At 42.4% G+C, this 27,844-nt stretch overlaps 1 protein-coding gene across 1 annotated transcript in view; it reads right to left on the bottom strand.

Annotated features, from left to right (window-relative positions):
* The window catches only part of ATP1B3 (ATPase Na+/K+ transporting subunit beta 3), an 85,343-nt gene that overhangs the window by 28,910 nt on the left and 28,589 nt on the right, over window positions 1–27,844 (bottom strand). The window contains exons 2-4 of the mRNA XM_029615394.1: window positions 20,775–20,903; window positions 8,225–8,332; window positions 2,166–2,356 (exon numbers count right to left, since the gene is read on the bottom strand). Coding sequence (XP_029471254.1) covers window positions 2,166–2,356; window positions 8,225–8,332; window positions 20,775–20,903 — 428 coding nt within the window. The remainder of the gene's footprint in view (window positions 1–2,165; window positions 2,357–8,224; window positions 8,333–20,774; window positions 20,904–27,844) is intronic.

The following is a 27,844-nucleotide window of genomic DNA, read 5'->3' as shown; positions in this document are numbered from 1 at the left end:
GGTACATCGAGACTCTACTGCGCCCTCAGACACCTACAGTACAGAAGACCCAGCCAGCACGTTTGAAGAGTACACGGTGCTTGCTGGCGCACGTGGCCCTTATGGCATTAAGGATTGTCATTCAGCTCGATGGCATCAAGGGTGACTATGGCATTCAAAGGCAGTCCTGGTCCCTGATGCGGTCCTGACATTGTGTCATCATATTGGTGCACTGGTCACAGATGTACATGGACAACTGATGCTGGGCATGGCACCAAAGGTACAGCAACAAGCTGTTTGCCCAGGTTCCTGCTACCTCCTCCTCTCACAAGGAGTCTGCACTGTCATCACAGGCAAGCAGGAGGGAAGGCTATGTCTTCCAGGGCAAGGTGATGCATATAGGGAAAAATAACCCTTGCTGTAGTTACACGATGTTAGGTTCCATATTAGGAGCTACCACCCAGGAAAAAGATCTAGGCATCATAGTGGATAATACTTAAAATCGTCGGCTCAGTGTGCTGCAGCAGTCAAAAAAGCAAACAGAATGTTAGGAATTATTAGGAAGGGAATGGTTAATAAAACGGAAAATGTCATAATGCCTCTATATTGCTCCATGGTGAGACCGCACCTTGAATTCTGTGTACACAATTCTGGTCGCCGCATCTCAAAAAAGATATAGTTGTGATGGAGAAGGTACAGAGAAGGGCAACCAAAATGATAAAGGGGATGGAACAGCTCCCCTATGAGGAAAGGCTGAAGAGGTCAGGGCTGTTCAGCTTGGAGAAGAGACGGCTGAGGGGGGATACGATAGAGATCTTTAAGATCATGAGAGATCTTGAACGAGTAGATTTGAATCTCTTATTTACACTTTCGAATAATAGAAGGACTAGGGGGCATTCCATGAAGTTAGCAAGTAGCACATTTAAGACTAAGCGGAGAAAATTCTTTTTCACGCAACGCACAATAAAGCTCTGGAATTTGTTGCCAGAGGATGTGGTTAGTGCAGTTAGTGTAGCTGGATTCAAAAAAGGTTTGGATACGTTCTTGGAGAAGTCCATTAACTGCTATTAATCAAGTTTACTTAGGGAATAGCCACTGCTATTAATTGCATCAGTAGCATGGGATCTTCTTAGTGTTGGGGTAATTGCCAGGTTCTTGTGGCCTGGTCTGGCCTCTGTTGGAAAAAGGATGCTGGCCTTGATGGACCCTTGGTCTGACCCAGCATGGCAATTTCTTATGTTCTTATGGTATTTCTAAGATACTGCTGATTACATTGGCCCCACGTTATTAAAAAATAAATTGTTTCAGCAACTTCCGGCCCTTTTACTCCATTGCTGGCAGTGTGGTTGTGTGTCTGTGCAGCCTTTTCCTCGCCGGGTGAACGGGGCTGCTTGGCATGGAACAGCCCTGCCGAGAGACAGCAAGAACCGGAGCGGACAGACCGGCTCTTCAGAGGCTACAGATAAGTGCCGACGCCGCCAGGAGCTGCAGAGTTGCTGGGACCGAAAGCCACCAAAAGCAGTTTGAAGTGATCTCGATCAGCAAGTCCCGGATGCCCAGTGGAAAAAAAGGGCTGCAAGGACATACAACCTGGCATCAGAAAATGATTCAGGAAACGAAGGGAGTTTAAAGTAGCTCAACAAAGCTAATGCCAGCAAGGGAGTATAAGGGCCTCCAGACAGGCGTTTTCATTTAACAGCTGCCCTGACCCAGGCCCCAAAAAACCCGCACTAACCGATCTCCCTGCTAAGCGGCTCCCCTGCCCGTGGAATAGATAATTGTCTCCTCTGCATGCCATTTGCATGCACTCGAGCAAAACCTGCCGCGGATTATTGCAAGGGTTATGTGCACATGTTTTTTCAGTGCTAAACGCATTATTATAGATGTGCGTACGATTAGTGCGGAAAGCCATGTGTAACTGCCTGTGCAAAAACCAGCGGCAGGTTTTGCGCAGCTTATTACGTCGGCCCCAATGTCAATAGTCTTGCTTCTTGATCTAGGAGCTTCTAATATAACACTATATACTTAAAACCAACATTTACAGCTTCTAACCCGCCGTCAAAGTCAGACTTGTTGAAATGCTGCTTCGCAAACTGCAGTCAAAGAATTTTACTTTTATTGCTAAGAAAAAAAAATGTCATTAAAAGAAAAAAAAAAAAACAAAAACCCAAAGTGTTTATACTTACACGATTCATTTTCACAAGTACACATGGAGTTCCGTCAGAATAGCCAAAAGAGGAGTCCTCAATACCAGAACACTGACCAAGCATGGTCCGATTAAACTGGCATGCCTTTTTTTCAGGCTCATCATCCTGCTCTTTGTAAAGCCCTGGCGTGCATACTTCGTTGGTGGCTCCCTGATTCATATCGTTATATGCTGAAACACACAATCATAGTTTTGCTACACTAACAAAAGCAGTTTTAATAAAAAAAAAAATCACTACATTACTGTTAACTGTTTTATACCTTTTTTGTTAGTGCTATTACCTGAACATATATTGGACTATTATATTACACTAAAATCCAGGCTATGTACATTTTGCGTGCAGATGAGCCAGCGTCCTGCATTCTATTACTTTCCTTCTTTATTAACCTTCGAGGACTCTCACTATATTGGAAACCCTAATTTCCTCAAACCTAGACTACTGTAACGCCTTATTACTTGGGTCTTCCTGCATGTCTATTAAAACAGTTATAGTTATGAGAAAATGCCTCAGCAAGACTTTTGTTAGGAACTAGGAAATCTGATCACATTGCACTGGTTGTCAGTGCAAACATGAAATCATTTTAAAGTATTAACACTAATATTCAGAATCATTAATTCCAACAACACTGGCATGATAGGTGTGACAACAGAACCTTACACACTCCAGCGAGCAGTAAGATCTCTCTCAAAACATCAGAACGTAGAGCGCAACAATGACAAGATGATCAAGAAATACTAATGAAACACGAAGAATACATTTCACGAGAGAATGTAAGAATCTACGCGGCGTAATGTCTAAAATGTGAAATATATTATTTTACTCTAATCAATAAACTTCGACCATGTCCTTGACCCTGAGTCAAATGTACAGGAACAGCTCGATTGATAGATGTCAATGCCTATTTATAAATACTACCTCCCTAACCCATCATTATTTGTCGATTTATAGCTAGGAATGTTATTTTTGTAAACCGCTGTGATCTTTTACGTGGAATGATGGTATATAAAATGTCTAAATAAATAAAATAAATAAATGAGGGAGGAGAAAGGGGGTAGATTCAGGAGTAATCTTGGGAAATATTTATTTACGAAGAGGGTGGTGGATGCATGGAACAGCCTCCCAGTGGAGGTGGTGGAGACAAAAAACAGTATCTGAATTCAAGAAAGCATGGGATAAATGCAGGGGATCTCTAAGGAAGTGATGCTAAATTAATTGGACGGAGGGGCAGACTGGAAGGGCCCTACGGTCTGTTTATGCCATCATGCTTCAATGCTCTTCAAGGTGGCTGGGGCTGGGCACACTGCAAAGGCACTTTAAATAGCCCCTGGGGAAAAGAGCAAGTGTCTTAGTCATCGCACTTAGGCAATCTCTGCCAGTCTGCCATAAAGCTTTGTTAAACTAGGGTCCCAAAGAATAAGAAAACTGGTTCTTATCTGCTAATTTTCGTTCCTGTAGCACCACAGATCAGTCCAGACTCCTGGGCTTTGCCTCCCTGCCAACAAATGGAGCTAGAGAAAGTTTCATTGACACTGTACATAACCCAGTGTGCCACCTGCAGTCCCCTCAGTACTGACCAGTAACCAAGCCAAGATGACAGCAACAACTATAAATTTCTAAGCAACTTCTAAACAAATTCCCTCCCCTCCAATGAGCTAGAAGAAGGTGAGGTTGCCCAAAAAGACAATGGAAAACTCGTTTCCCAAATTTAATATAAGCGATCAGCTTTGAAAGCCTCCAACAACTCTGCACTATATACAAAGCAACAGTATGAGTGGCAGACTCTCCCCCCCACTACATGGGCGTGTCTCTAGACTGATCTGTGGTACTAAAGGAACAAAAATTAGCAGGTAAGAAAAATTTCCTTTCCCTGTACGTGCACAGATCAGTTCAGACTTCTGGGAGGTACCTAAGCTCTCCTTAACTCAACTGGGACCTGGAGAGTTCCGCTCATAGAACACTCTCACCAAAGCACATGGAAGCCTGAGCCCTGACATCTAAGCGATAATGCCTAGTAAAAATGTGCAACAACTTCCCAGTAGCCACTCACAAATTTCACCTGTTGTGACTCAGCCCAGGAAATCATCTGAGAACGCATCGAGTGTGCCCCTAAATCCCCCGGCAGCGGGCACCCTTTAGAAATATAGGTTGACTCGATCGCTTCCTTCAGCCACGACACAATTGTAGTTTTAGATACCTTACTTCTCTTCTTTGGACCATTCCATAGTACAAAGAGATGAACCGATCTATGGAATTCATAAGTGACCTCAATAATATATGCTTCCCATCTTAGCTCCCCTGTCTAACTAAGATGGAATGCCAAGACTACCTAAGCAGAAAAGAAGGCACCATGCATAAAGATTCCCCCAGATCTGACATCTGTAGGAAGTGATCTTGACACAACAGCGCCTGGAGCTCTGAAATTCTCCTGGCTGAACAAACAGCAACCAAGAAAACCACTTTACGAATCAAGTCCTTAACCGTAACTCTCTTTAGTAGTTCAAACTGAGCCTCACACAATCTTCTAAGGACTATATTCAGATTCCAAGATGGACAAATGTTCCACAACTAAGGATGCAAGTTCTTAGTTCCCAGAAGGAGCCATATAACATCCGGATGTGCGGACAGAGGATACCCTTGCACCTTACCCAGAGACAACCCAATGTTGCTACCTGGACTCTCAGAGAGTTAAAGGCCAATCCCTTGACCAGAACCTTTCTGCAGAAAAGCCAAAATATGTGACACCATAGCCTGAACAGGCTGAGGCTGCACTCCATCGACAGCAAACCAGGACTCGAAGATTCTCCAAATTCACACATACGTCAAGGATGTAGAAGGTCGCCTAGCCTGCAATAAGGTGGAAATAACCGCTTCGGAATGTCCCCTCCATGTCAGTCTCCTCTCAGAAGCGAAGCTGCGAGACAGAAGTGAACCACCTGATCTGAAAATATTGGGCCCATCTATGGCCATGTTGCATGGTCGATGTGGCCACTCTGGAGTTACCAGGATCACATTACCTGAATGTTTCTCTATCCGCCGTAATCCCTTGTCAACCAGATGCCAAGAAGGGAAGACAAAGAAGAATCCCTCTAGTCCATGGCACCACCAGAGCTCCGATTCTTTCCGTACCATGTTCTGTTCAGTGGCTGTAAAACCGTGACTTACGACAGCTCCCATTCCCCAGGGTCTAACTTTCTCCGACTGAGAAAATCTGCCTGAATGTTGTTCACTCCAGCGATGTGAGATGCTGCCAGCTGCTCCAAGTGCTGCTCTGCCCAGAGAATCAGCTCCCGGGCCATTTGAGCCATTGCCTGATTTTTGGTTCTGCCTTGACAGTTGATGCAGGCCACCATCATCGCATTGCTGGATCTGTACTGGATGGCCACATAACCTTGGCAGACAGGCAAGCAATGCGAAATGCACCACACTCTTGTCTCTAATCAATCGATAAGACCGTAAGGCCTCCTGTTTTGACCACTAGCCCTGCGCCAACTGATCTTGCCATGCTGCTTGCATCACTGGTGACTATTACCCAATTCGAAACCTCCAATTCCACACTATGCTCGAGAATGGGGCGAATAAGCCACTATGAAATACTATCTCTGGCTTCCTTCTCTAACAGAATAATTCAGCCACTGAAACCTTGTCTCCATAAGAAACTCTCATGACACTGTTACAAATGCATGAAAATTGTCGTGAAAGAAAAAAAAACAACCCAGTATACACTACATTATGAAAGTTTCATTTTGACGTTTATAGCAGATGCCTCTTCATTGGTACTCATGGCAAGTTATATTCAGGTACAGCAGGTGCTGCCCTGTTCTCAGAGGGTTTTTACAGTCCAAGGGCCTGATCGACTAAGACTTTTCTCCCATTCAGTGTCTATAAGGGGGGGGGGGGGGGGGGGGGGAAGAGGAATGGAAGCTTAATAAATCACACCCTAATTTTGTACCTGAGACAATGGAAGGAGAAGTGAGTTGCCCAAGGTCACAAGGAACATCAGTGGGGGGGGGGGGGGATATTCTATCAGGAACTGGGGTAAGAAGGTATTCTTCACAACATTATTATAACATCTCAATGTGCTTGGCATGTTCATGAGGCGGGTTATTGCTTATTTGTACCTTTTGTATTGTATGCCTTTGATAATCCGTTATTGATTACTGGTTGTTACATGCTGTCCTTGCAGCCCAGTATTGTTTGTGAATTTTGTTAACTGTTTGAAGAACATTATTAGACTCTACACATGGAATAAAATTAATAGGGAGTGTAGCGGCGGGCTGGATATTGAGGGGGAGGGGTGAAAATTGAACATACAGGAGTCTGATTGATGTTATATATACTTCTATTTCATTATATATTGCTCATGAATCACGTTCTACACTTATGTCATTGTTTATGCCATATATGATGTTATCCTGTTTAATAAACATTAAATTACAAAAAAAAACAAAAACCAAGGAGCATCAGTGGGAGAAGCAGGATATGAATCCCGACGTTCTCAGCCTGCTCCGCTAACCTCTAGGATACTCTTACCCTCCACTTTAAAACAAGTAATCTTAATAAAAATGCACACTGCACATAACCATTTTATGGCAGGCAAATAAGCATTTATTTATTTAATTTCATAGCTTTTTATATACCGAAGTATAGCTAGCTGCCTTCAATCCGGTTTACAGGTTATAAACAGTAGAACCGTGTAACTTATTAGAACTGTTCAACTTATTACAGTTTATAAACAATCGAACTGAACAAGGTATTACTGTGGACAAACAGGTAATGATTAACATATTGTATAAAAACTTGTGTACTTCGTCAATCGCTTGGTGTGTTTAGATTTCTCTTACTTGGGTAAAGTTGGGACTGAAAGGGATATATCCTCTCTTGGAGCGCGGTGAGAGGTAAACAATTGATTTAACTAAGATTAACTGTTTTAGGAGTCTGTGGATAGGTGTGTAGTGTCATGAGAAGTGTTCTCTCTAGTAGTTTAGTACGCGCATAACGGAGAGTGTTTATGTGTAGGAGCAGTTGGGTGCAAATTAACCAACGTCATCTTTGAATGTTTGACTGAATATCCATGTTTTGAGTTCCTTTTTGAAAGATTTGATGTCGCTAAGTGAGCTTAGGTAATCTGGTAGGGAGTTCCATAATTTCGGTCCCGCAATGGAGAAGGCTCTGCTCCTCGTGTTGGAAAGCTTTGCTAAAGGAAGAGATGGTATGACTAGATGCAGTTTACTGGCGGTTCTTGTCGTGCGTTGTGATTTGTGTTTCTGAATCATGTTATTGAGGGCGGTGTTATCTACTTTGTATATTGCATTGTTAAAGTTTTGAATTCAATTCTTTTTTCGACTGGTAGCCAGTGAAGACTTCTCAGAACAGGGGTGATGTGGTCTGATTTCTTCTTGCTGGTTAGTACTCTAGCTACGGCGTTCTGTAGTAATTGGAGTGGTTTTAAGGCAGTTTTTGGAAGACCAATCAAGAGTGAGTTGCAGTAGTCGAGGCTGGTGAGAATAAGAGATTGTAGGACGGTTCTGAATTCTTGTTGGTGTAAAAGCGGTTTTAGATGTTTATTAAATTACTGGGTTTAATAGACTCATCTACAGGATTTTTGTTGTTTTTAGATGAAACATCTTAGACCCTGACAGTTTTCAGAAAAGATCATGAAATCTAAATAAATAAATATATATTTATTTATTTATCTCCCCAGTACCATGAATTAACAAAACCTCTGAAAAATTACTTAGTAGTATATAAAATACATCAAACATTGTTTATCCTGAACCAACTGATTACCACTATTCCTAAAACCTTGGGCTAAGCATTTTATTTATTTATTTATTATTTTTATTATACCGAGTTTCATGATAAGAATCACATCAACCCGGTTTACAATTAACATGTGTGTGGAGGCAGGGAGTAACATAGTGATAAACATTTCCCAATTCAACATTAAATATAGTGTGAAACTTAAAAAATATTAAAACATATTTTGTTTATGCTGTCTTAATAGCTATCATAAAATAAAACTTGAACAGTACACTTACGTTTTAGGAATAAGTCAAGGGCAGCAACGTAGTCTTTATATGTATTAGGATCAGATTTGCGAAAGACAATTTCCAGGCCCGCAGATGATTTGGGTGAAATCATAAGACCTAAGGAGAACCCAAGTTAGAACAAGAAGTTTGTCTTAGGATATCATGTCCTCATACACACAAAATTGACTTGAGATAAAATTCATAGAGAGAATGTTGACAAAAGGCTTTAAACTTTGTTGCACAAATGACAGCTTTACAAAATGCGTAGAGCTCAAATTTTTCATATAGATCAAAAGGATTACAAACTCTTAGTCCCCTCAAGCTCTTATGTGATTGCAATTTTTATACAAACATCAAGTTACAATATAAATTAAGAGTAATCAATAAAATCCAAATAGCGCTATATATATATATATATATATATATATATATATATATATATATATATATATGTGTGTGAGAGATGTTTTCCCCATTTTTGGATTATCTTCATTCAGAACAGGACACCTGTGACAGGGTGGGCTAGCATTTGTTTTACACTGTTCTTAAGCATATGTCTTTCTACCTCACTGGGAAGGTCAAATTATTTACTTTGGAGCAAAATGCTATGATTCTTGTATCTGTATTACTTAATGACCTAGGGCAAATGCATCTGACCCATTTTATTTAAAAAGCTTTATCTCCTGCATTTAATACTGTAACAGCAGATGACGACAGAAAGACCAAATGACTTATCCATTCTGCCCAGATATTTTTGTACATACTCCCGACACTGCCAGTCAGGTCACAGAGCGTGGCTGACTGCAGGATATCACTCCCTTTCCAAAACAGGTTTTGATGTCTTCCTCCATTGTATGCTACCCTTCCTGGGTAACTGAACATGCAAGATCTCCTTCATATTTCACACCCAGCATTCCTTCCCTCCCAAGTCTCAAAATAATCCGTTATGTCCACCACCACTCGTGCAACAGTTATGCAAACATCTGGCCTTGTAGGTCCCTCATGGCCTTTCTGGACAGCCTCCCGTCACCATCAACTACACCAGCCATGGCTATGGTCTATGTTTTTCCAATCCTGAAAGACCACTAAAGCATCTTACAGCACATTTAAAATACAATTCAAAGGCAGAAAATATATAAATAAATAAATGCAGTAAATTACAAAAATGCAGCATTCAATACAAAAATAAAAATAATGCTCTACCACCCAGCTCTGCTCTCACTAGAGACTACACCAGCTGTTGCACAGTAAAATCAAACTAACCAAATGATACATTATTAAAACAGCTAAAGCAACCCATCAGAATCATCTCAACCCCAATTCTGCCTGGAAAAGCCAGAGCCCAGCACATCTCATCCAATTTCCTTCCCGATTCCCAAAAAAACTTCCAGTAAAATTTCTTTTCAACATAAAAGGAGAAAAAACAATCATTAAAGTCGTCCTCATAAAGCAACAGCAACTGGTGCAGACCTTGAAGGTGAGATAGTATAACAAGACAAACCCATCCTAGGTTCCTGAGGACCATCTTCTTTATTTATCCCTCTGCCTCGACTGTGGAGAAACACAACCTAATATTAGGATGAGATACCACCACAGAAAAGAGATAAAAATCCAAAAGGACCAGGATGGGCATCGGTGTTAACATACTCATAAAACAAAATAAATTCCCTGCTTAACTTCTACATATCCTCACATAAAGGCCGACTTTACCCCCCCAAACCCCCCACCCCCACTATTATGACTTTAAAGCAGGCCCAGGAATCTTAACTGGGGTCAAAGGTCACTAAGACCTCAAGTCGGGCATTGGAAATTAGAGCAGACTTCAAAAGGAAGACTCTACAAGTGACACTCTCACTTTTGGCTCCAAAACATCTACATCCCAATTAAACTGTCCCAGCAGACCAGTGAAACGTTAGCCAAGGGGCAGGCCTCGAAGGCATCAATTGCCAGAACATGAAGTAAAGACAGGGGAAATGATACAAAAACAAAACCAGTCCCCATAGCCTAGAGAGATGCCCCCTTCTCATAAAGAGAAACAACACGGTTTAACCCAATCCCTCCCAACTGCTCCCCCTAAGTTGCAACCTCCTTTTGGGTCGCCGTACTGTGTGCCCCCCCCCCCCCCCCAGCACACCAGCTTTCCAGGATGGCTCGTGATGACATCAGAGAGGGGAAGGACCCTTTGAGTCAGCCACAGAAAAAAAAAAAACCAAAAACCCGGAAGCTAACAGGAGAGAGGGAGGGATGGAAGAGGACGATCGCCTTCCATCACGCGACCAAGTCCAAATCCGGCACGGCATCACAGGAGATCAGGAGGCAGCTCAGGGAAAAGGCTGCACTGCAAGTCGCTCTTCTCCCCCCCCCCTCCCCCCAAAACACGACCAGAGAAATCAGCCCACGAAGACCGTTTGACCTAGGTGCCCTGTCCGTAGCTCCTGCCGCTGGGCTCATCCAAGGGAACAAAGTCACCGGGGGCCACCCGGTGCTTGCACCCTTTGGTAGAGGAACTCGGACCCCAATTGTCGGGTCCCAAAGCGAGGAGCTGGAGGCAGTACCAGACGTTTATAGGGGGAGCGGAGTCAGCTCTGAGCTTTTTTTCTTCCTCCGATTCCTTCTGCTGGCAAGAGGACAGAGCTCACTTTTCCAGACTGAACTGGCACGGACGAGAAGGAAAGTGGAAGCTGTCCAAACTGGGGCTAAAAAGAACTGAGGTGGGATTTAATTATAGGGGGGACAAACATATCAACGAATTACACGGGAGCTTTTCAGAAGATCTTTTCACCTTGGGAACAACAGAGAGAGAAGCCTCAAGTGGAAGAATACAAATATTTTTATTCCAGAATGATGGCATTCTGGAACATTTTGCTAACGGAGGCAGTGACGGCTGTAACAGCAGGGATGGAAAGCAAAGTTGTTTATCTGTAACGGGTGTTCTCAGAGGACAGCAGGATGTCAATCCTCACGTGTGGGTTACATCAATAGATGAAACCAGACACAAATAAAATAGTGTTTCAAAGCTTCTGGAAGCTTTGGACAAGCCCCACTCAGCATTATGCAACCAGATGCACATCATCGCATCCCATGCGAGGCCCTCTATACCAGTGGTTCTCAACCTTTTTTCGGCCGGGACACACCTGACAGATGGTTCTCACATGCGTGACACACTGAACATGTGACAGTCATGGGGCTAAATGTAAATATACATTCTGCATCCTCAGGAACCCCCTCGATCCCCAAAAATGGGTGTAGAGCAGAGCTAGGGCATTACCCTGTACAACTCGCCATACAAAAAAGATATTCTGGTTCTGATGACATCTCAGTAAAAGCAAAACAAACTCCCTTTACTACCAGCCACAATACCCCTCCTTATGAAAAGTCAGTAATTTACCACTAATGCATGTCCTATTGAGAAAACACAACAAATAAGATTGATACAAATGCCTACATGCTAGTAAATTACCTCACCTCGATCACACACCCAGAACTGACCTTCACCACAAATTATAAATATGGAGACAAACTGGAATGGAAAACCAAAAAAGCCACCCTACATGCAGTGCGAACCTGGAGAAATGGAAAGAGAAATCTAGCACCTAACATAGTCCCAGGATCTGCAATAATGCACACAAACTAACCAGCACAAAGTTACACCTGTATTATGGAACAGAGTCAAACAGTAACAACCCTACATATGAAAAGGCAACACTGCAAATATTAAACCAGGCCATAAACCCCAATACACCACCTATTAGGAAAACAGAACAAACCAAGCTGCTATAGATCCCCACTTAGAAATAACTGTAAAGCTTTACTAATAAATGTTAAAAAACAGCTGATGAACAGAACAACATCCAACAATTAAAAACTCATAAAAATTAAAAATTGTCCAAATATCACAAAATATTTCAAAACAGCAGACATCACAATACCCAATAATTAAAATGGCAATCAATTAAGAAAAATAAACTTAAAAAGCCACCTTTACTTACCCTATCCAGCAACTCTCCTACTCCTTTCCCTTGCAGGTCAAAAACACTCACCAGAAGCAGCAAGGGCTACTGACGCTCTGTCCTCATAGACCTCTTCCTTAGAGCCCACAACCAATCACTCACACGCACAGTCTCTGTCTCACACAGACCAGTAACCTCCCTAACTAGTCTCTCTTCCTCTCACACACACCAGTCACCTCCCTGACCAGTCTCTGCCTCACATACACACCAGTCATCTTCCTGACAAGTCTGTCTCTCTCTCACAAAAACACATCACCTCCGACCAATCTCTCAATCACACACATGCTCTCTCACTTACATACAAGCTCTCAATCACACACAAATGCTCTTGCTCCCATTCTACCACACCCCCACAAAGCTGCCACTCATGTATCCAGGCACCATTCTACCACACACACACAAGCTCTCACGCACCCATTTTACCACAGGCACACACAAAGCTGCCACACACACACACACACACACACACGCTCACGTGGAGCCTCTTCTCATTGCTTGGCCCAATAAGCCTGGCCTCTGCTCTTCAGCCGCCGCCGGCCTGGCCTCCGGCAGTGGCACACAGTGTTCTCTCCACTCTTCGGCCCCACCAGCCTGGCCTCCAGCGGTGGCACAAAGCATCTCTCCGCTCTTTGACCAGCCAGCCCGGCCTCCGGCAGTAGCGTACAGGGTCTCTTCGCACTTCAGTCACTGCCGGCCTGGCCTCCAGCGGCGGATCGCAGTGTCTCTCCGCTTTTCGGCCCTGCCGGCCTGGCCTCCGGCGGTGGATCGCAGTGTCTCTCCGCTCTTCGGCCCTGCCAACCTGGCCTCCGGCAGCACTCCCCTACCAACTGCATCGGCCAGTCTGCCCCTGGGAAGAAGGGAAGCACAAGTGGGGCAGTGGGACACCGGGAGCAGTGACACACGTGCCGGAGCTGGGCGACACACCGGTTGAGAATCGCTGGTCTATACAATGCTAAATACTTAACCCAAAGGACGAAGGGAAGATTTTGTGAGGACAGATGCTCTGCTGTCCTCTGTGAATACCTGTTACAAGTATACAACTTTGCTTTTTCCGAGGAAAAGCAGGATAGCAGTTCTAACACATGGGGGAATTCCTAGCTACAGCCTACCCTGAATGTAAAAAGGGGAAAAACAAACAAAGAAGAGTCACAAACAATCAAAAACTAGTTTTGGTGGCAGTAAGCCCTTTTATTATTTCACTTTTTTTTTTTTTTTTTAAATAAAGCGCACCCTGAAACTAAAATAACAAGCCTAATCTGTCATGTTGGGAATCTTTGTTCAAGAAATAGTATTATAAGAATTTGTGGAGAGAATTCCATGTCATAGCCTTGCAGATCTTCTCCACGGGGATCGACCTTAGGTGGGCTATTGACACTGCAATGGCTCAAACATTATGAGCCTTAACATTGTCCACCAGATTTAGATCTGCCTGAGCATAATAGAAGAAGATACAATCTACTACTCAATTATAAAAGAGTGCTCCTGGCAATGGTAATACCAGGTTTTCTAGGTCAATCAAAATAAAATGCTAGGTTGACTTTTTAAGAGTCTCTGTCTTCTCCAGACAGAAGGCTAAAGCTCTTTTGCAATCCAAACCGTGCAACACCTGTTTATTCTTGTGGACAGTTGGTCCGGGGAAAAAAAAACCCCACCGGAATCATGACGGACTAGTTAAGGTGAAAATCCAATGCTGCTTTAAGAAGGAACGTAGAATGCAACTCAGAACCGCCCTATAGCAGATAAGTCACTAGGGCTTGGAGCTCATTGATGCTACATGACGAAATGACTGCTACCAAAATTATGACCTTCCAGGTCAAGCACTTCTGCTCACAAAAGTCCAGGTGCTCAAAGGGAGTTTGCATCAGCTGGGTCAATATTACAGTGAGATCTATGATACAATGAGAGGCTAGAAAGGAGACCAGCTGAAGCACGCCCCCATATGAAATAGGCAACTAAAGGCTGAATGGAGATGGATTACTTTCTACATGGGAGTAATAAACACCAATTGCAGTGAGATGAACCCAGAGTTGGTCTTTAAACTAAATTCAGACAGATATAAAAGGTAGTCGAGCAAATGCGTGGCTATCACACGGCTATGGAGGGAAATAGCTAATTGGTTAACAGAAATTACTCATTTACATATTGTTCTAACACCTCAAACAGCTTTACTAAACTGCGTATACCATAAGGGGGAGAAATATCTCCAGCAGCTTATAACGTTTATTACCACAGCGGCTAGGTGTTAAGTAGCTTTTAAATGGAAGGATAACCACCTACCCACGCTGGCTAAGGTCCAGTCCCGGTCAGCTCAGCTTTATAACCTCTACAAAATTACCGCTCATAAACAGAAGAGAATAGGGGCATTCCAGCGCACCTGGAACCCGTATTTAGCTTGGAGAAATAAACAGATGGATCTCTGAGGGGACTTTATTTTTCTGCTTGATATTGGGAACTCTTTGAATTGGCGGGACCTGATGTCTGCTATTGTATGATCCCCGGAGAGAGGGGGGGGAGGGGGGTTTGGGAGTAAATAATGAACACAGAGACTGTTCTAATGTATCAGTTTATTGATTATGAATGATTGTATAATCTTTGTTGCATTTTGCTGTATGTTACTTTGTTTATTGCGACTGCTTAGTCTCTAATAAAACTTAAATTATAAAAAAAAAAGGTAGTCAAGCAGTTTCTATGTGGAGCAGGAGAAAAAATGTAGGGCCTTTCCCCTCACACATGGCAAATCTCCTCCACTTTAAACCATAGGATTTCCTCATGGAATCCTTCCTGGAAGCCAGAAAAATATGAGATACCCTTGGACAGATCCACAAGTTGCAGGTCTACCCTTTCAACGTTCAGACTGAGAGGGCCAAGGACCCAATACTGAGGTGATGATTTGGGGAATTCCCCAACCTGACTGGATATCTCCCCACAGGATTAGAAACAAAGTTTGTCTCATTCAATATGGTCATAGTGCCCCAGTCTGGTTTGTTTCAGCAAGGTTTTTTCCATCAGAGGAATTGGAAGATTCATGTACAGAAGACCTTGTCCCCAACCAAGTATGAAGGCATCCAAGGCTCGTCTGCAAAAGTTCAGGACTTTTTGATTCAAAACAGATGCAAAAAGATCTACCACAGGTGTGCCCCACTTGTGGAATATCTGGATTGCTACTCCCCTGTCCAGAGACCATTCAAGAGGTTCCAATACCCAACTCAGTCCATCTGCTGGATGCATCCATAGTTAGGACAATTTGTACTGGAGAAATATGGATGGGAATCCCTTGGCCAGATTAGAATGAATCAGCCACCAGGACAGAGTCCCTTAGAGGCTGGCTGATGCAAATTGTCTCTCAAAAATTCCAAGTGGCTTGATTCCACTGAGATCTTAGGGTCCCATTGGGCTCACCTCATATGGAAATGTGCCATAAGAGTAACATGCATTGTTGAACTCATGCAGCCAAAGAATTTCAACATTTCTAATACCGGCGTCTGCTGACACATTCTTCTCCTCTCCAGAACAGATAGCAATGTGGCAATCCTTTCTTGTGGAAGAAAGGCTTTTGTTTGAGTTGTATCTAGCAGACAAGGCCTTAGAGATGACAGGGCTTCTTTGATGGGCCCTAGATATGGATGAACTTCTGTGCATTGGTGAAGTTTCCTCCCTGATGCTCTTGAGATTAGCATTGTGTGACAGTTCCTGATGCAGATTCTCCTCCAAGGATCAGCATCACGATCGCTCTACCACCAGAGACCCTTGTAAATGTTGGAAGTCAGTCTGCAAAATACATACGATGTCCATGTCATTGCATAGATGTTTCACATCTTACACTCCACCACATTCTGGATCTTCTGTCCAGTTGCACTTCAAAGATCGCCAATGTCAGCACAGGCTGGGAGGCAGGAGGGGAGGCCATTACAACACTAGAGGTAACTCTGTGGCTGACATCTGGATCCCTGAAAACTGTCATGATTCCTGGGTTTGCTGTGAGGATGAGCTCTTCTCATCAAAAGAACACTTCAGGGGATTCAAGGCAGCTGCCAGAATGTCCTTGCTCCTAGCACCGTACATGAGAGAGGTGTTGATTCTTCTGTGCCTTCGCTTGATGCATGTCATCTGAACTCCAATGCCAACACCAATGCAGAACTCTGTGCTTTCTTCAGTGTATGGTTTATCTCCCCAGTCCTCCATGATATTCGATACCGAGAATGATTGATGCCACTATTGATGTACCACCAGAGGTCATTGTAGCTTCCAAGTCCTGTGATGTGAATGAGTTGGACTTTAAAGAGCTTCTCAATGAGCTCCAACAGGAAATGAAGTCCTACACAGGTTTACAGCCAGACACTGTAGATGTCCCCCAGGCAAAGCACACATCTATCATGGGGATTTCTGATAGAAATGATGCATTCACATAAGGGGCACTTATTGAAGCTGCTGGCTTTATTCACTTTTAGGAACATCAGGCAAAAAATCAATGAGCCAAAATCAAACGACTTGAAACTGGGCAAACTTCGACTAATGCCACTTCAATGCACCAAACCAGTATACCATGCTACCAATGAAAAGGAAGAAAACTTAGAAAAACACATGAAAAACCTACCGCATGAGAAGCAGTTCCAGCAGAATTAGAGAACTCATGCCGCAGCAACTGAGAAAAAAATAAACTGCCACCTGCAGACTCTATGGAAAAGATGAGCCTGAGGAGCTCTGCACGGGCTGCACACGCCCAGTGGAATCTTCCAGAATCTTTGAAGCAAAACTTCTCTGCCCAGCTCCATCTGATATTACCCATCTATGAGGGTGCCATCCTGCTTGTCCACGGAGAAAAATATTTAGAAAACTTGGGCACCAGCTAAAATGTCTAATATTCTTCCTTCTCACCTTTCTTCCCTTAATTTTGTTTTCCTAAGGGGTATTTTTTGGATTTGTTTACTTATTTAGAGTTTTTCATCTATTTTTCAGACTTTTTTGGAGGAAAAAGATTGGTGAATATAATAGGCTCCTTGGAAAAATATTGATCTGAAGACTACCTAAAGCATGATATTTGGTATTAAAGAAGGACATTTTTTGTTCATTGAGTCTTACTCAAAGATTTTCACAGTCATAGTATGTGAAAAAGTTCTTTTAGAATACAGCCCATTAATCCATCTAAACTTTCAGCACCATATCTTCTACATCAACTCAAGTCACAAAAGTCAAATAAGATGACTTTCCAAATTGCACTCAAGTTTAGCTTATTTGGATTTCATTGAAAATATTCCCCAATATTCAGTGGAAATCATGGATAATAATTTTGGTTAATCCACAACAAAGATTCCCGTTTTGATTGCACAGCATATTTAACATGAGACTAGAACCTGTAACCATCCTGTGAGGGGATTTTGTGTGTTTTTAAACTTAGTGTCTGGAACACTGCAAGCAAAAAAAAGAACATAATTAGGGAGGTAGCAATGCACTGTACCAGTAGCAGTAATAGTAGAAGACAGATAAAAAGAAATGCTGATTAGACGTTATCATGCCAAGCACACATATTCAAATGGTAAAATAACTGTCTGTAAAGTCAAATATATTCTACAATTATGTGCACGTCACATAGTTACTAAGATAATATCTTAATTACAATGTTTTGTTTTGTTTTTTTAAATTAAAATGAGCAAAAATGGGCCAGTCTAGTAGCTCCATGGCAAATACCGTGCACTTCCATGCAGAAGGTCCTTGGTTTGATTCCTGGATCGGGTCTTCCAAGCTTGGGGTTGCCCGGGAATGCTTTGGAGATAGCATTCATAGCCCTTGGTGGAGTATTTACAGCCATGATAATTTCTAAGGGCGATATTTGGTGGCTGGGTTACAGACAGTGCCCTGGTGCATAGCTCTCAGCCTCTGGACCACTGCTGAAATTGCCACACTAGGAATAGTCGGAGGGTGGGTCTATTTAAATAGTGGGAAAGTCTCAAAGGATTACAAATGGTGGCCTGTGGCACCTTTTCTTTTTTCTGTGTGCGCATTAATATTGTGACAAGAGTGTTCTTGTTAATACATTATAAATTACTGTACTTTTCGTTTCATAAGATGCACTTTTTTCCCCCTAAAAGTGGGGGGAAATGTCTGTGCGTCTTATGGAGCTAATATAAAAAAACCCCAAAACTAAAAATCTAACTACAACCCCCTACCCTCCTGACCCCGCCAAGACCTGCTAAAAGTCCCTGGTGGTCCAGCGGGGGTCCGGGAGCGATCTCCTGCACTTGGGCCGTCGGTTGCCAGTAATCAAAATGGCGCCGACGGCCCTTTGCCCTTACTATGTCACAGGGGCTACTGGTGCCATTGGTCAGCCCCTGTGACATAGTAAGGGCAAAGGGCCGTCGGCGCCATTTTGATTACTGGCAGCCGACGGCCCAAGTGCAGGAGACCGCTCCTGGACCCCCGCTGGACCACCAGGGACTTTTGGCAGGTCTTGGGGGGGGGGGGGTCAGGAGGGGGGGGTTGTTAATTAATTTAAAGGGTTGGGATGGGCGGGGGGGGGTGTTTCCCACAGAAAGAGAAAGATAAAAGTTTTCTGATCTGGGGAGTGGACCGAAATGGCCCTCCCCAGACCCAAAAACAAAATGGGGACAAAAAAAAATGTTATTGTACTCCCCTAATTTGCTCCATAAGATGCACAGACACCCGGGGACAGAGCCAGTTTAGCACACCATTTTTTTTTTTTTTTTTTTAATTTCCCCCCTCTGAATCCTAGGTGCGTCTTATGGAGCGAAAAATACGGTATATAAATACAAATATTAAAAAAAAGATTTCAGGTAGACTTCTATTAATCTGTGATCCTACTTTTACTTCGAAACTTGCCATTAAATCTGAACCAGGATCAGAAAACCAGTCAACAAACCTCTTTAGGTTTTAATATAATATTAACCGCATGTTCAATGGAAACAGTCTTCATTCTGATGTCACAGAGGGAAAGTTTCATCTACAGATCAGCAGCTTATTTTATAGGGTAGTTTAAAAGTATGAAAATCCAAGATAATACATCTAAAAATATGCACCCACATATTCAAAACTAATTTTTTTTTTTGGAGGAAAAGGAACAATTTGTTTTTAGATTAAACTGATGCATTCTTCCTCACCATTTAATAATCAATGAACTGATGCATTCTTCCTCACCATTTAATAATCAATGAACACAATTGGTCTGCTCAGGGTTTACAAACAATCATTGAGAGATACTTTTGACTTCCTCAGAAAAAAGCACCTACTATTAACTTTCGTTTCTATTTTTTTGGGGGGGGGGGGGGGCCTTGGTTAACTTTTTATTTAAATCACTAAACACATGAAACTCTTGGTACGCTGTGCAAACTAATTCCATCAGCTTCAATAATTATCCAAGCAAGCCATCCCATATTATATAAACACTTTAGTTCTAAATTGGTAAAAGTTCCAGTAGGGTTTCCAAATCTTTTGGCACCTAACTCATTTTTAAGGTTTGTATGTTTCTCCAATCAACCTATCAGCCTGGTCTGCATTTGTCGGGCAGGGATCCATCCTTGGCACATTCTTGCACCAAAGCATTATTATATACCTAGCAGCATGCACCAAATACCCTATCAACTTTTTCCTGCTCCATAAAATGAAGTCATTCTGAAGCCCAAAACATAATTTATATGAAAGTGGCAAATTAACCCCAGCTATCTTACCAGTTTCCTCAAACACCTACCTGTTCCTAGAAACCCTGCACAAATGGACACTCCCACCACCTGGATCAGCATGGGGGTCGATTTTAGTATAAAAGCTGGAGCTCTATTCGAACAGTGAAAGTGCCTTATCAAAATCTCTCCTCCTACAGCAGAAATCATATGCGCCTGGGTCCATATTTTAACCTCTTTGGACAAATGCAAATTCAAGTTCAACAATTTTTCCAGGAGTATTCCAGTCATCAAAGCTGAAACCATTTTCTTTTTATTTTCAGAGCCCAATAGAGCTTCTAAAAGATTCATTTCTCTAGCAGGACCACTCCATATACTTGTGTAATTCATCAGATCATGTTTAACAGACAGTTCTTCAAAACACATTCAATTATCCCCCTTACCATAATCGAGCTTCAAAAACTGAACCCCCTTTGGCTCCTCCAGATCTCCATATCAATAGCAAAAGAACAAGGCGCAAAATCCAGATTCCCTTACCATATTCGAGCTTCAAAAACTGAACCCCCTTTGGCTCCTCCAGATCTCCATATCAATAGCAAAAGAACAAGGCGCAAAATCCAGATTCCTATACAGACTAAAAATTTGGAATATAATCTCTTTAGGAAGTATGACGACTTTGCACGCTGTTCTCCAAACTTTGACTGTATGTGCAACAACAGGGAAGCTTATCCACTTTTGTTTTACTATCATGAATTTATAAGAATATGGAGTTCCATACATAAATTCACATTCTAAACACATTTGTATCATAAAATCACCACTACTTACTACTACTACCACCATCTACCGATGCTTGCCATATTCATACACCTTACGTGAAAGTAATAAATCAGCAGACAGAGAAAAACGGCACATAATTACCTGGAGATGAAACTCTATCGCGATATTTTGGAACATTGTCATCCAGTGTTTGGAGCATGACCCACATGGTGAAGGTGAAGAGTCCAGCTAGGAAGCCATAGAACACCAAGTAGAACAGCAAGATCAAAGCTGAGGAAAGAAAGATCAGGTTAGCATGACAGATAGTTTTCAATCCTGCTGTTCTCAGTGTTCATCATCAATCAGAATGCTGGCAAAATTGCTGAACCGTATCCACACACAAACCTCTCATATATTAGTCAAGAACAGATGGACTTTTAAACCTGGCATTGGAGGTTTCCTTCTGGTAAAACTGAGGAAAGACTGATCGAGCCTTTAAGATCACTGATTTTTATCCTCTTGAGAAGGACCCACCAAAGCTGCTCAATATGCCAAAAAAAAAAGAGGCAGAATATATGGAGACGTTATCTTCCTTTGCCATTGTTAAGATACGATTAAGTTGTAAAGGCTTAGTCATTCTCAAAGCTACATTAAAGGGATGAAGACGCATAAAGGATGCATTTTAGCTCAACATTAAGAGGGTAATTTGCAAAAACATTTCCGTAGGTAAAACTGTTTTACCTGCAAGAAATGGCCTTTTACAAAATTGACCACCCGATATGTAGGTAAACTTGCACGCCTATGTCCTGTTCCCACGTGCATTTACCAATACTCAGCAGAGGTGTTCCTGTGGAGGAGCCTGTACACACTTTTGAATTTTTTTTTTAAAAAGTACACAGATGTATTTTCCACACACATAAGAGCAACTAAAGTATGTGGCGTTGAATTTGGTGGGATAATTTTAAAAGCACATTTATACATGTGATTCTGCTTTGAAAACTGGTATAACTTATAGGCATTTTTGCTTCCTAACAAAGTGGGCTGCTTGGAAATTACCCCTAAATTACAGAGTGAGCTCTACTCACCCCAATGGCAAAAATCACTTCAGGATCAGTTACTTCTGAAAACATTTTCTTCACTGCAGTTAATACTGATATTTGCTTTGGGGCTAGAGCAACGTTTCCCAACCCAGACCTGGAGGAAAAGTCTGGTTTACCAGATAGCCACAATAAATATGCATGAGATAAGCTGCATACATTGTAAACCCAGTCTATGCAAATCTCTCATGTATATGCATGACAAATGTTCCCTGCACATGGGACTACCAATAGTTATCTAACTGCTGGGTGCACTCCAGTCATCTTGCAGGGACCTATAGTCTCACAGGAACTGCTGGCCCTGCATGACTGAAATTTCAAGATGGCTGGAACATCCCCAGCAGGTGGATAGGGAAGCTTAGATGAAACAGTTACAGATATCCCAAAAATCATACCAGTTAAATGTGTCTCCAGAACAAGGCTGGCAAACATTGGGTTAGAAGATAAACTTGCAGTACACTAACTCCAGACTAAACAATTTCAAACCTGTACGAATTGTTTTATTTAAACAATTTATATTCTGCTGATCCACAAAGCAGATTACAAGTAACATACACAAAAACCACTTAGAAATTTTTGATCTGCGGTATAGAAAACCCAAAAATAAAATAAAAATATTTAAAGGCAGCAATAATACATCATAAAACAGCAATTTATTACAAAACAAAATGAAAAACAATAAAAGAGTCATGAGAAGAAAGAATAATATACATTAACCAGCAAACTTGTCAGGAAAAGCTAGAGAGAAAACATTTTTACGTTTTATCTGCTTTCTGAACTGTAACAGGTAATTCTCTGCTCTGATCTCACCTGGAAGATAATTTCAAAGTATAGGCCCAGCTATACAGAAAATCTGTTTACACGATTCCGACAGATGAGCTTGCTTGAGAGGGGGTATATTTTGACAATATTTTGAGTAGCTGAGTGGAGACATCGAGTAGGACAGTACATGCATACAGGGGGGTGGCCAGGCGATGTAAAGCCTTGAAAACTTGAGTAAAGGTTTTAAACTTTACCCTCCTAGAGACAGGAAGCCAATGGAGGTCAGCTAGAACAGGAAAAATATGGTCACGCAACGAAGAACCGAGCTTTAGACTGAATAGGAATGGTGTGCCCCTCAAAAAAAAAATTGCTCAGGAACATTTTTATCTTCTACTCTTGACAGAAATACTACTTTTTTTAATATTAAGAGCAAGAATACTGCTTGACAGTCAGTCCTTTATGGCAGAAGGCAAACGTAGAACAAACAGGGAACGAAAACTGAATATCATCTGCAAATAATTAAATGAAATGCCCAAGCTGGTAAGGATAGAGCATAGAAGAGCTAAGTAAATATTAAAAAGAACAAGTGAGAATGAGGAACTCTGAGGGACACCAGTATGTAATGAAGTGGTAGCACTTACCATTGTAACGCAAAAGGAACAATTGGAAGAAGAAAACCAGGAGAGAACCGTACAGGAAATACCCAAAGCCTCCAAGCGTCCCAAAAATCTTGTGATTCAGCATGTCGAAAGCAGAGGATATATCTAACAAGACCAGGAAATACTTGACCCCAGCATCAAAGCCCATGCGAATACTGTCAAAGCTGGACAACGATACAGATTCTGCACTGTGAAATGCACAGAACCCAAATTGGGCATTATCCAAAATAAGGTTATTCTTGCAACTGGCCCAAAACAATTTTTTCAAGTACCTTAGAAAGGAGCAGTAGAGATGAGACTGGGCGGTAATTAATTGGATCTGAGGGGGTCTAGGTTTGTTTGCCCTTTTAGGTAGTGGGCTGACTGTAGCCACTTTCAACAGGGATGGCAGTTCACTCTTAGAAAGCGAGGCGTTAGCTAGATTTGTATAAAATGACTCGCTTCAGCCCACAAAACCTTGATCAGGGCAGAGGAAGACGAATTGAAGGAAAATAAATTGTCCTTCAGATTATTCAGAATGGAAACTACTTCTGCTTTTGTAGTTGGGGGAAAAAATCTTCCCATATCTGGAAAGTAGAGTTGGGAGGAAGGATCAAATTTAGCCCATCAGGAACAAAAGATCTAAGAAACAACGCTGTTTTATTTAGGAAAGTAGATGCAAATGAGTCATATAAGGTCTGAGGCACAATAGGAGATGAAGAGCTCAGTGGTGCCATACAAGAGTGAACAATCCTAAATAATTCCCATGGTTAGGATGCCGCAGAGGAAAGAGTGAAAAGCCAAGAATTTTTAACCTGATCAACAGCGTCGTTACCGGCTTTCAACTTTGTATAACAGGTCTCTAAAATGGAAGCAGCTTTACTTCTGTGCCACTGACACTCAGCAGCCTGAAGTGCACTCTTCATAGATGTAAGGTACTGGGGTATACCAAGAGGATGTGCTTGCGCGGCAAACGAGTAATGGTTTCACTGGGCCAAGAGAATCCAAAGTCGCATGGAGGGATTTTTGCCAGATGTTGGCTAAGCCTATGGCATCCTGTTCACCAGAAGTAAACAACGTGGGAAGCCACTGAGAATGTAGCTTATCAACAACCTGACCACAGAACAAGCATGAAACCAGAAGAACTCTTATTAATGTAAATGTAACAAAACAGGGATAATACACAAGATGACTAGTGTCGCAGGAAACACTGTAATCCATCATATCTTCAAACAGCATTATCCATTACCATGGTCCAAATTTGGTTTCAAAATCCTGAGATCAGCCAATGGACATGGAATCAACAACTGTATTCCAAGCCCCAAAGAATTAGATAATGTTCAGTGTGACTGACAGAATGAATATATAAATACTAACTAACTATATTTCTAGGTATAAGCTCTGCTATAGTAGCTATGCAACCAGGGATACAAAATGTCACTATAGCACAGTGCTTTTCAACTGGTGTGTTGGGGCACAGTGGTGTCCCGTAAGAAAGTCCTTCCTGTACTGCAGTGGTGGCAAACAGGAGCATAGCTTAGAGTCAAGGCATGAGCCCATACCCTGACCATTGGCCAGCGTCCTGAATCTCATCAGCACAGCCTTCTGCATTCTGTTCCAGTCCCTCCCCTCCCATGTGGAGAATAGAAGGGGAAAGGGTGAGCCTGCAGCAAAACGAACACAGCAAAGGGCCACTCTGCCCCCTAATCCACTCAGCCCCTCCCCTCGTTATGCAGAAGCCAAAGGGTGAGACTGGAGCACACACTGCACAGCAAACCAAAGACCTTACTCCCTCTGCTCTAGCCCCTCCCCTTTCTGTCCCCAAGGCAGAACCCAGCAGAATGGCAGGAGAGGAGGGAGGGGTTCTACCTGAAGGAATAGAAAGAATGAAAAGCGATTTAAGAAAGCTTGAAGAATGGTTGAAGGTTTGGCAACTAGGATTCAATACCAGAATGCAGAGTCATGCATTTGGGGCAATTAGGATTCAATACCAGAATGCAGAGTCATGCATTTGGGGCAATTAGGATTCAATACCAAGAAGTGCAGAGTCATGCATTTGGGGCAACTAGGATTCAATACCAGAATGCAGAGTCATGCATTTGGGGCAATTAGGATTCAATACCAGAATGCAGAGTCATGCATTTGGGGCAATTAGGATTCAATACCAAGAAGTGCAGAGTCATGCATTTGGGGCAACTAGGATTCAATACCAGAATGCAGAGTCATGCATTTGGGGTACAATAAGCCAAGCAGCTGTATGTGATGGGAGATGAAAGACTAATGTGCACAGACTGGGAGAGGGACCTTAGGGCGATAGTGTCTCGTGATTTGAAGGCAACTAAGCAATGTGATAAGGCGGTGGCTAAAGCCAGAGAAATGCTGGGCTGCAGAGAGAGAGGAATAACCCGCAGGAAAAATATGATAAAGCCCTCATACAGATCTCTGGTGAGGCCTGACCTGGAGTACTATGTTCAGTTCTAGAGTCTGTATCTCAAAGACAGGATGGAAGCGGTCCAGAGAACGGCAACCAAAATAGTGTGGTGTCTATATCAGAAGACCTATGAGAAGAGGCTGAAGGATTAAAATATTTATACCATGGAGGAGAGGAGGTACAGGGGAGATATGATACAGACTTTCAGGTACCTGAAAGAAACTTTCTCCTGCAAACTGTTGAACTAGGGGGGTCATGATATGAAGTTCCAGGGGGGATGACACAGAACCAACATCAGGGAATATTTCCTCACAGAGAGGGTGGTGGATGCCTGGAATTCCCTCCTGGAAGAAGTGGTGAAAACAAGAACAGTAATGGAATTCAAAAAAAGCATGGGATAAACACTGCAGACCCCTAGAGGCTAGAGGATGGAAATAAAGAAATGGGTAATCTACATTAACTTGAGATGTAACATTTCTGCATGGGAGTAACCTGTACGGAGCAGCAGTTATCGTAAGCAACTTGCTGGGCAGACTGGATGAACTATTTAGTGTTTATCTGCCCTCATTCACTAGGCTATTTATTATTTGTCAGCTCCGGCCTCTCAGGAGCTGTCTTGTGGCTAGCAGTGGACAGGCGGAGAGTGAGGGCTGGAATAGGAATAGCTCTAGACAACAGCTGTGACTTCTGTGAGTGATTTGTGGGGTAGAAGAGGAGGTGAATTCTGAAAGGAAAATGAGACTGGGTGGCGATGAATGCTTGGGGAGAGGCAGTGCAAGGGGACATGAATGTTGGGGAGATGTATGTGTGTGTGGGAGTGGGGAAGGGGGGGGGGACTGAATGCTGTAGGGTGGGAAAAACATGAGAAGAGGGTCCTCCCCATCTCCTTGAAGTTAACAATGCCGCTCTTGCACCTGACTGGTTTTCTTTCAGTTGTACAGGCAATGATTATGCTGATCCTGGTCTACAGTAGCTCTCTATATATTGGTTTGCCGGCTGTATCATTTAGAGCACTACAGTTGTTGTAGAATGCAGAAGCCCGCTTGATTTCCAGCCAGTCAATGAGAGAACATATCTCCCCGATGCTATAGGAGCTACAGTCGAGAGGCTCTTATAAAGTGGCCCTTGCTGGTGCATATTACTAGATTCAGTCTCATACCCATGAGTTAATGCTCTTCTGTGAGCACATTCGTAGAGGCCTACTTGAAGCTCAGTCTGTGACCAAGCATGGTTTGCAGAAACCAGAGTGAGCTTTCTCCATGGCAGCTCCAGCACTATGGAACTCACTTCCTTATGAATTGTGTTTATTCAACTGTACTAAAACATTTAAGGCGTTGCTAAACACTCATTTGTTCTCTTTAGCTTATTAATCTATATTCCGCTTTTCAGCACTTCAAAGCAGAATACATTTAGGTACTGTAGGTATTTCCCTGACCTCAGAAGGATTACAGTCCAAGGGCCTGATTCACTAAGCTGTTTTCTATACACAGAAAGGGAAAAATGCTTTAGTGAACCAAGCCCAAAGTTTGTATCTGAGGCACTGGAGGTTGAAGTGATTACCCAATATCACAAGGAGAGGCAGTGGGATTTGATTCGTAGCCCACTACTTTAACCACTAGATACTCCTCCACTCCCATTATTCACTATGAACTACATCGAGGGTGAATGTAATTCTGGGATAAAACAATTTTCTGCAAGATTTTTCTCTTGTGTTTTATAAACTCTATTTTTGAATTTTCATAGCATACAATCCGTAAAAACCAAAACAGTACAACAAGAAACTGACATTAAAGAATCGTAAGTACTTCACAGGCTAGTACATTAACTTAAGATTCTAGTTTACAGTACAGCAAATAGGACTATGGTATTATAAAGCATATCCTATATATATATCATTCATCATCACATACTGCAAATGTTATACTGATGATATGGACCCCACACTGCGTCATATTTGAAAAGCTTCCCTTTAAGATCATACCGCAGTTTCTCAAGATCCAAAACAGTTTGCACCTGTGCACTCCAATAGGCCAAATTTGGGTTAACTTTCCAGAAGCTGGCAATAGTACATCGCACAGCTAATAGCAATTTACCTACTAGAGGTCGATGTTTCACAGGTATCAACAAGCCATCCTACTTCCCCAAAAGGCCCAATAGAGGTCGAAGAAGTATTAGAAAACCCAGTATATTGGCTATCTCCTGTGCAACCTATAACCAGAACTAACACACACCCTGACAATGCCACTACATGTGTACGTACTGTATGTAACAGCTGCTCCACAACCCCACCAGCACATGGTGGTT

Source organism: Rhinatrema bivittatum, chromosome 9 (assembly GCF_901001135.1).
Source record: "Rhinatrema bivittatum chromosome 9, aRhiBiv1.1, whole genome shotgun sequence".
Taxonomy (NCBI): Eukaryota; Metazoa; Chordata; class Amphibia; order Gymnophiona; family Rhinatrematidae; genus Rhinatrema; species Rhinatrema bivittatum.
The sequence above is the reverse complement of the archived record's forward strand: the minus strand, read 5'-3'. Positions and strand labels throughout refer to the sequence as shown.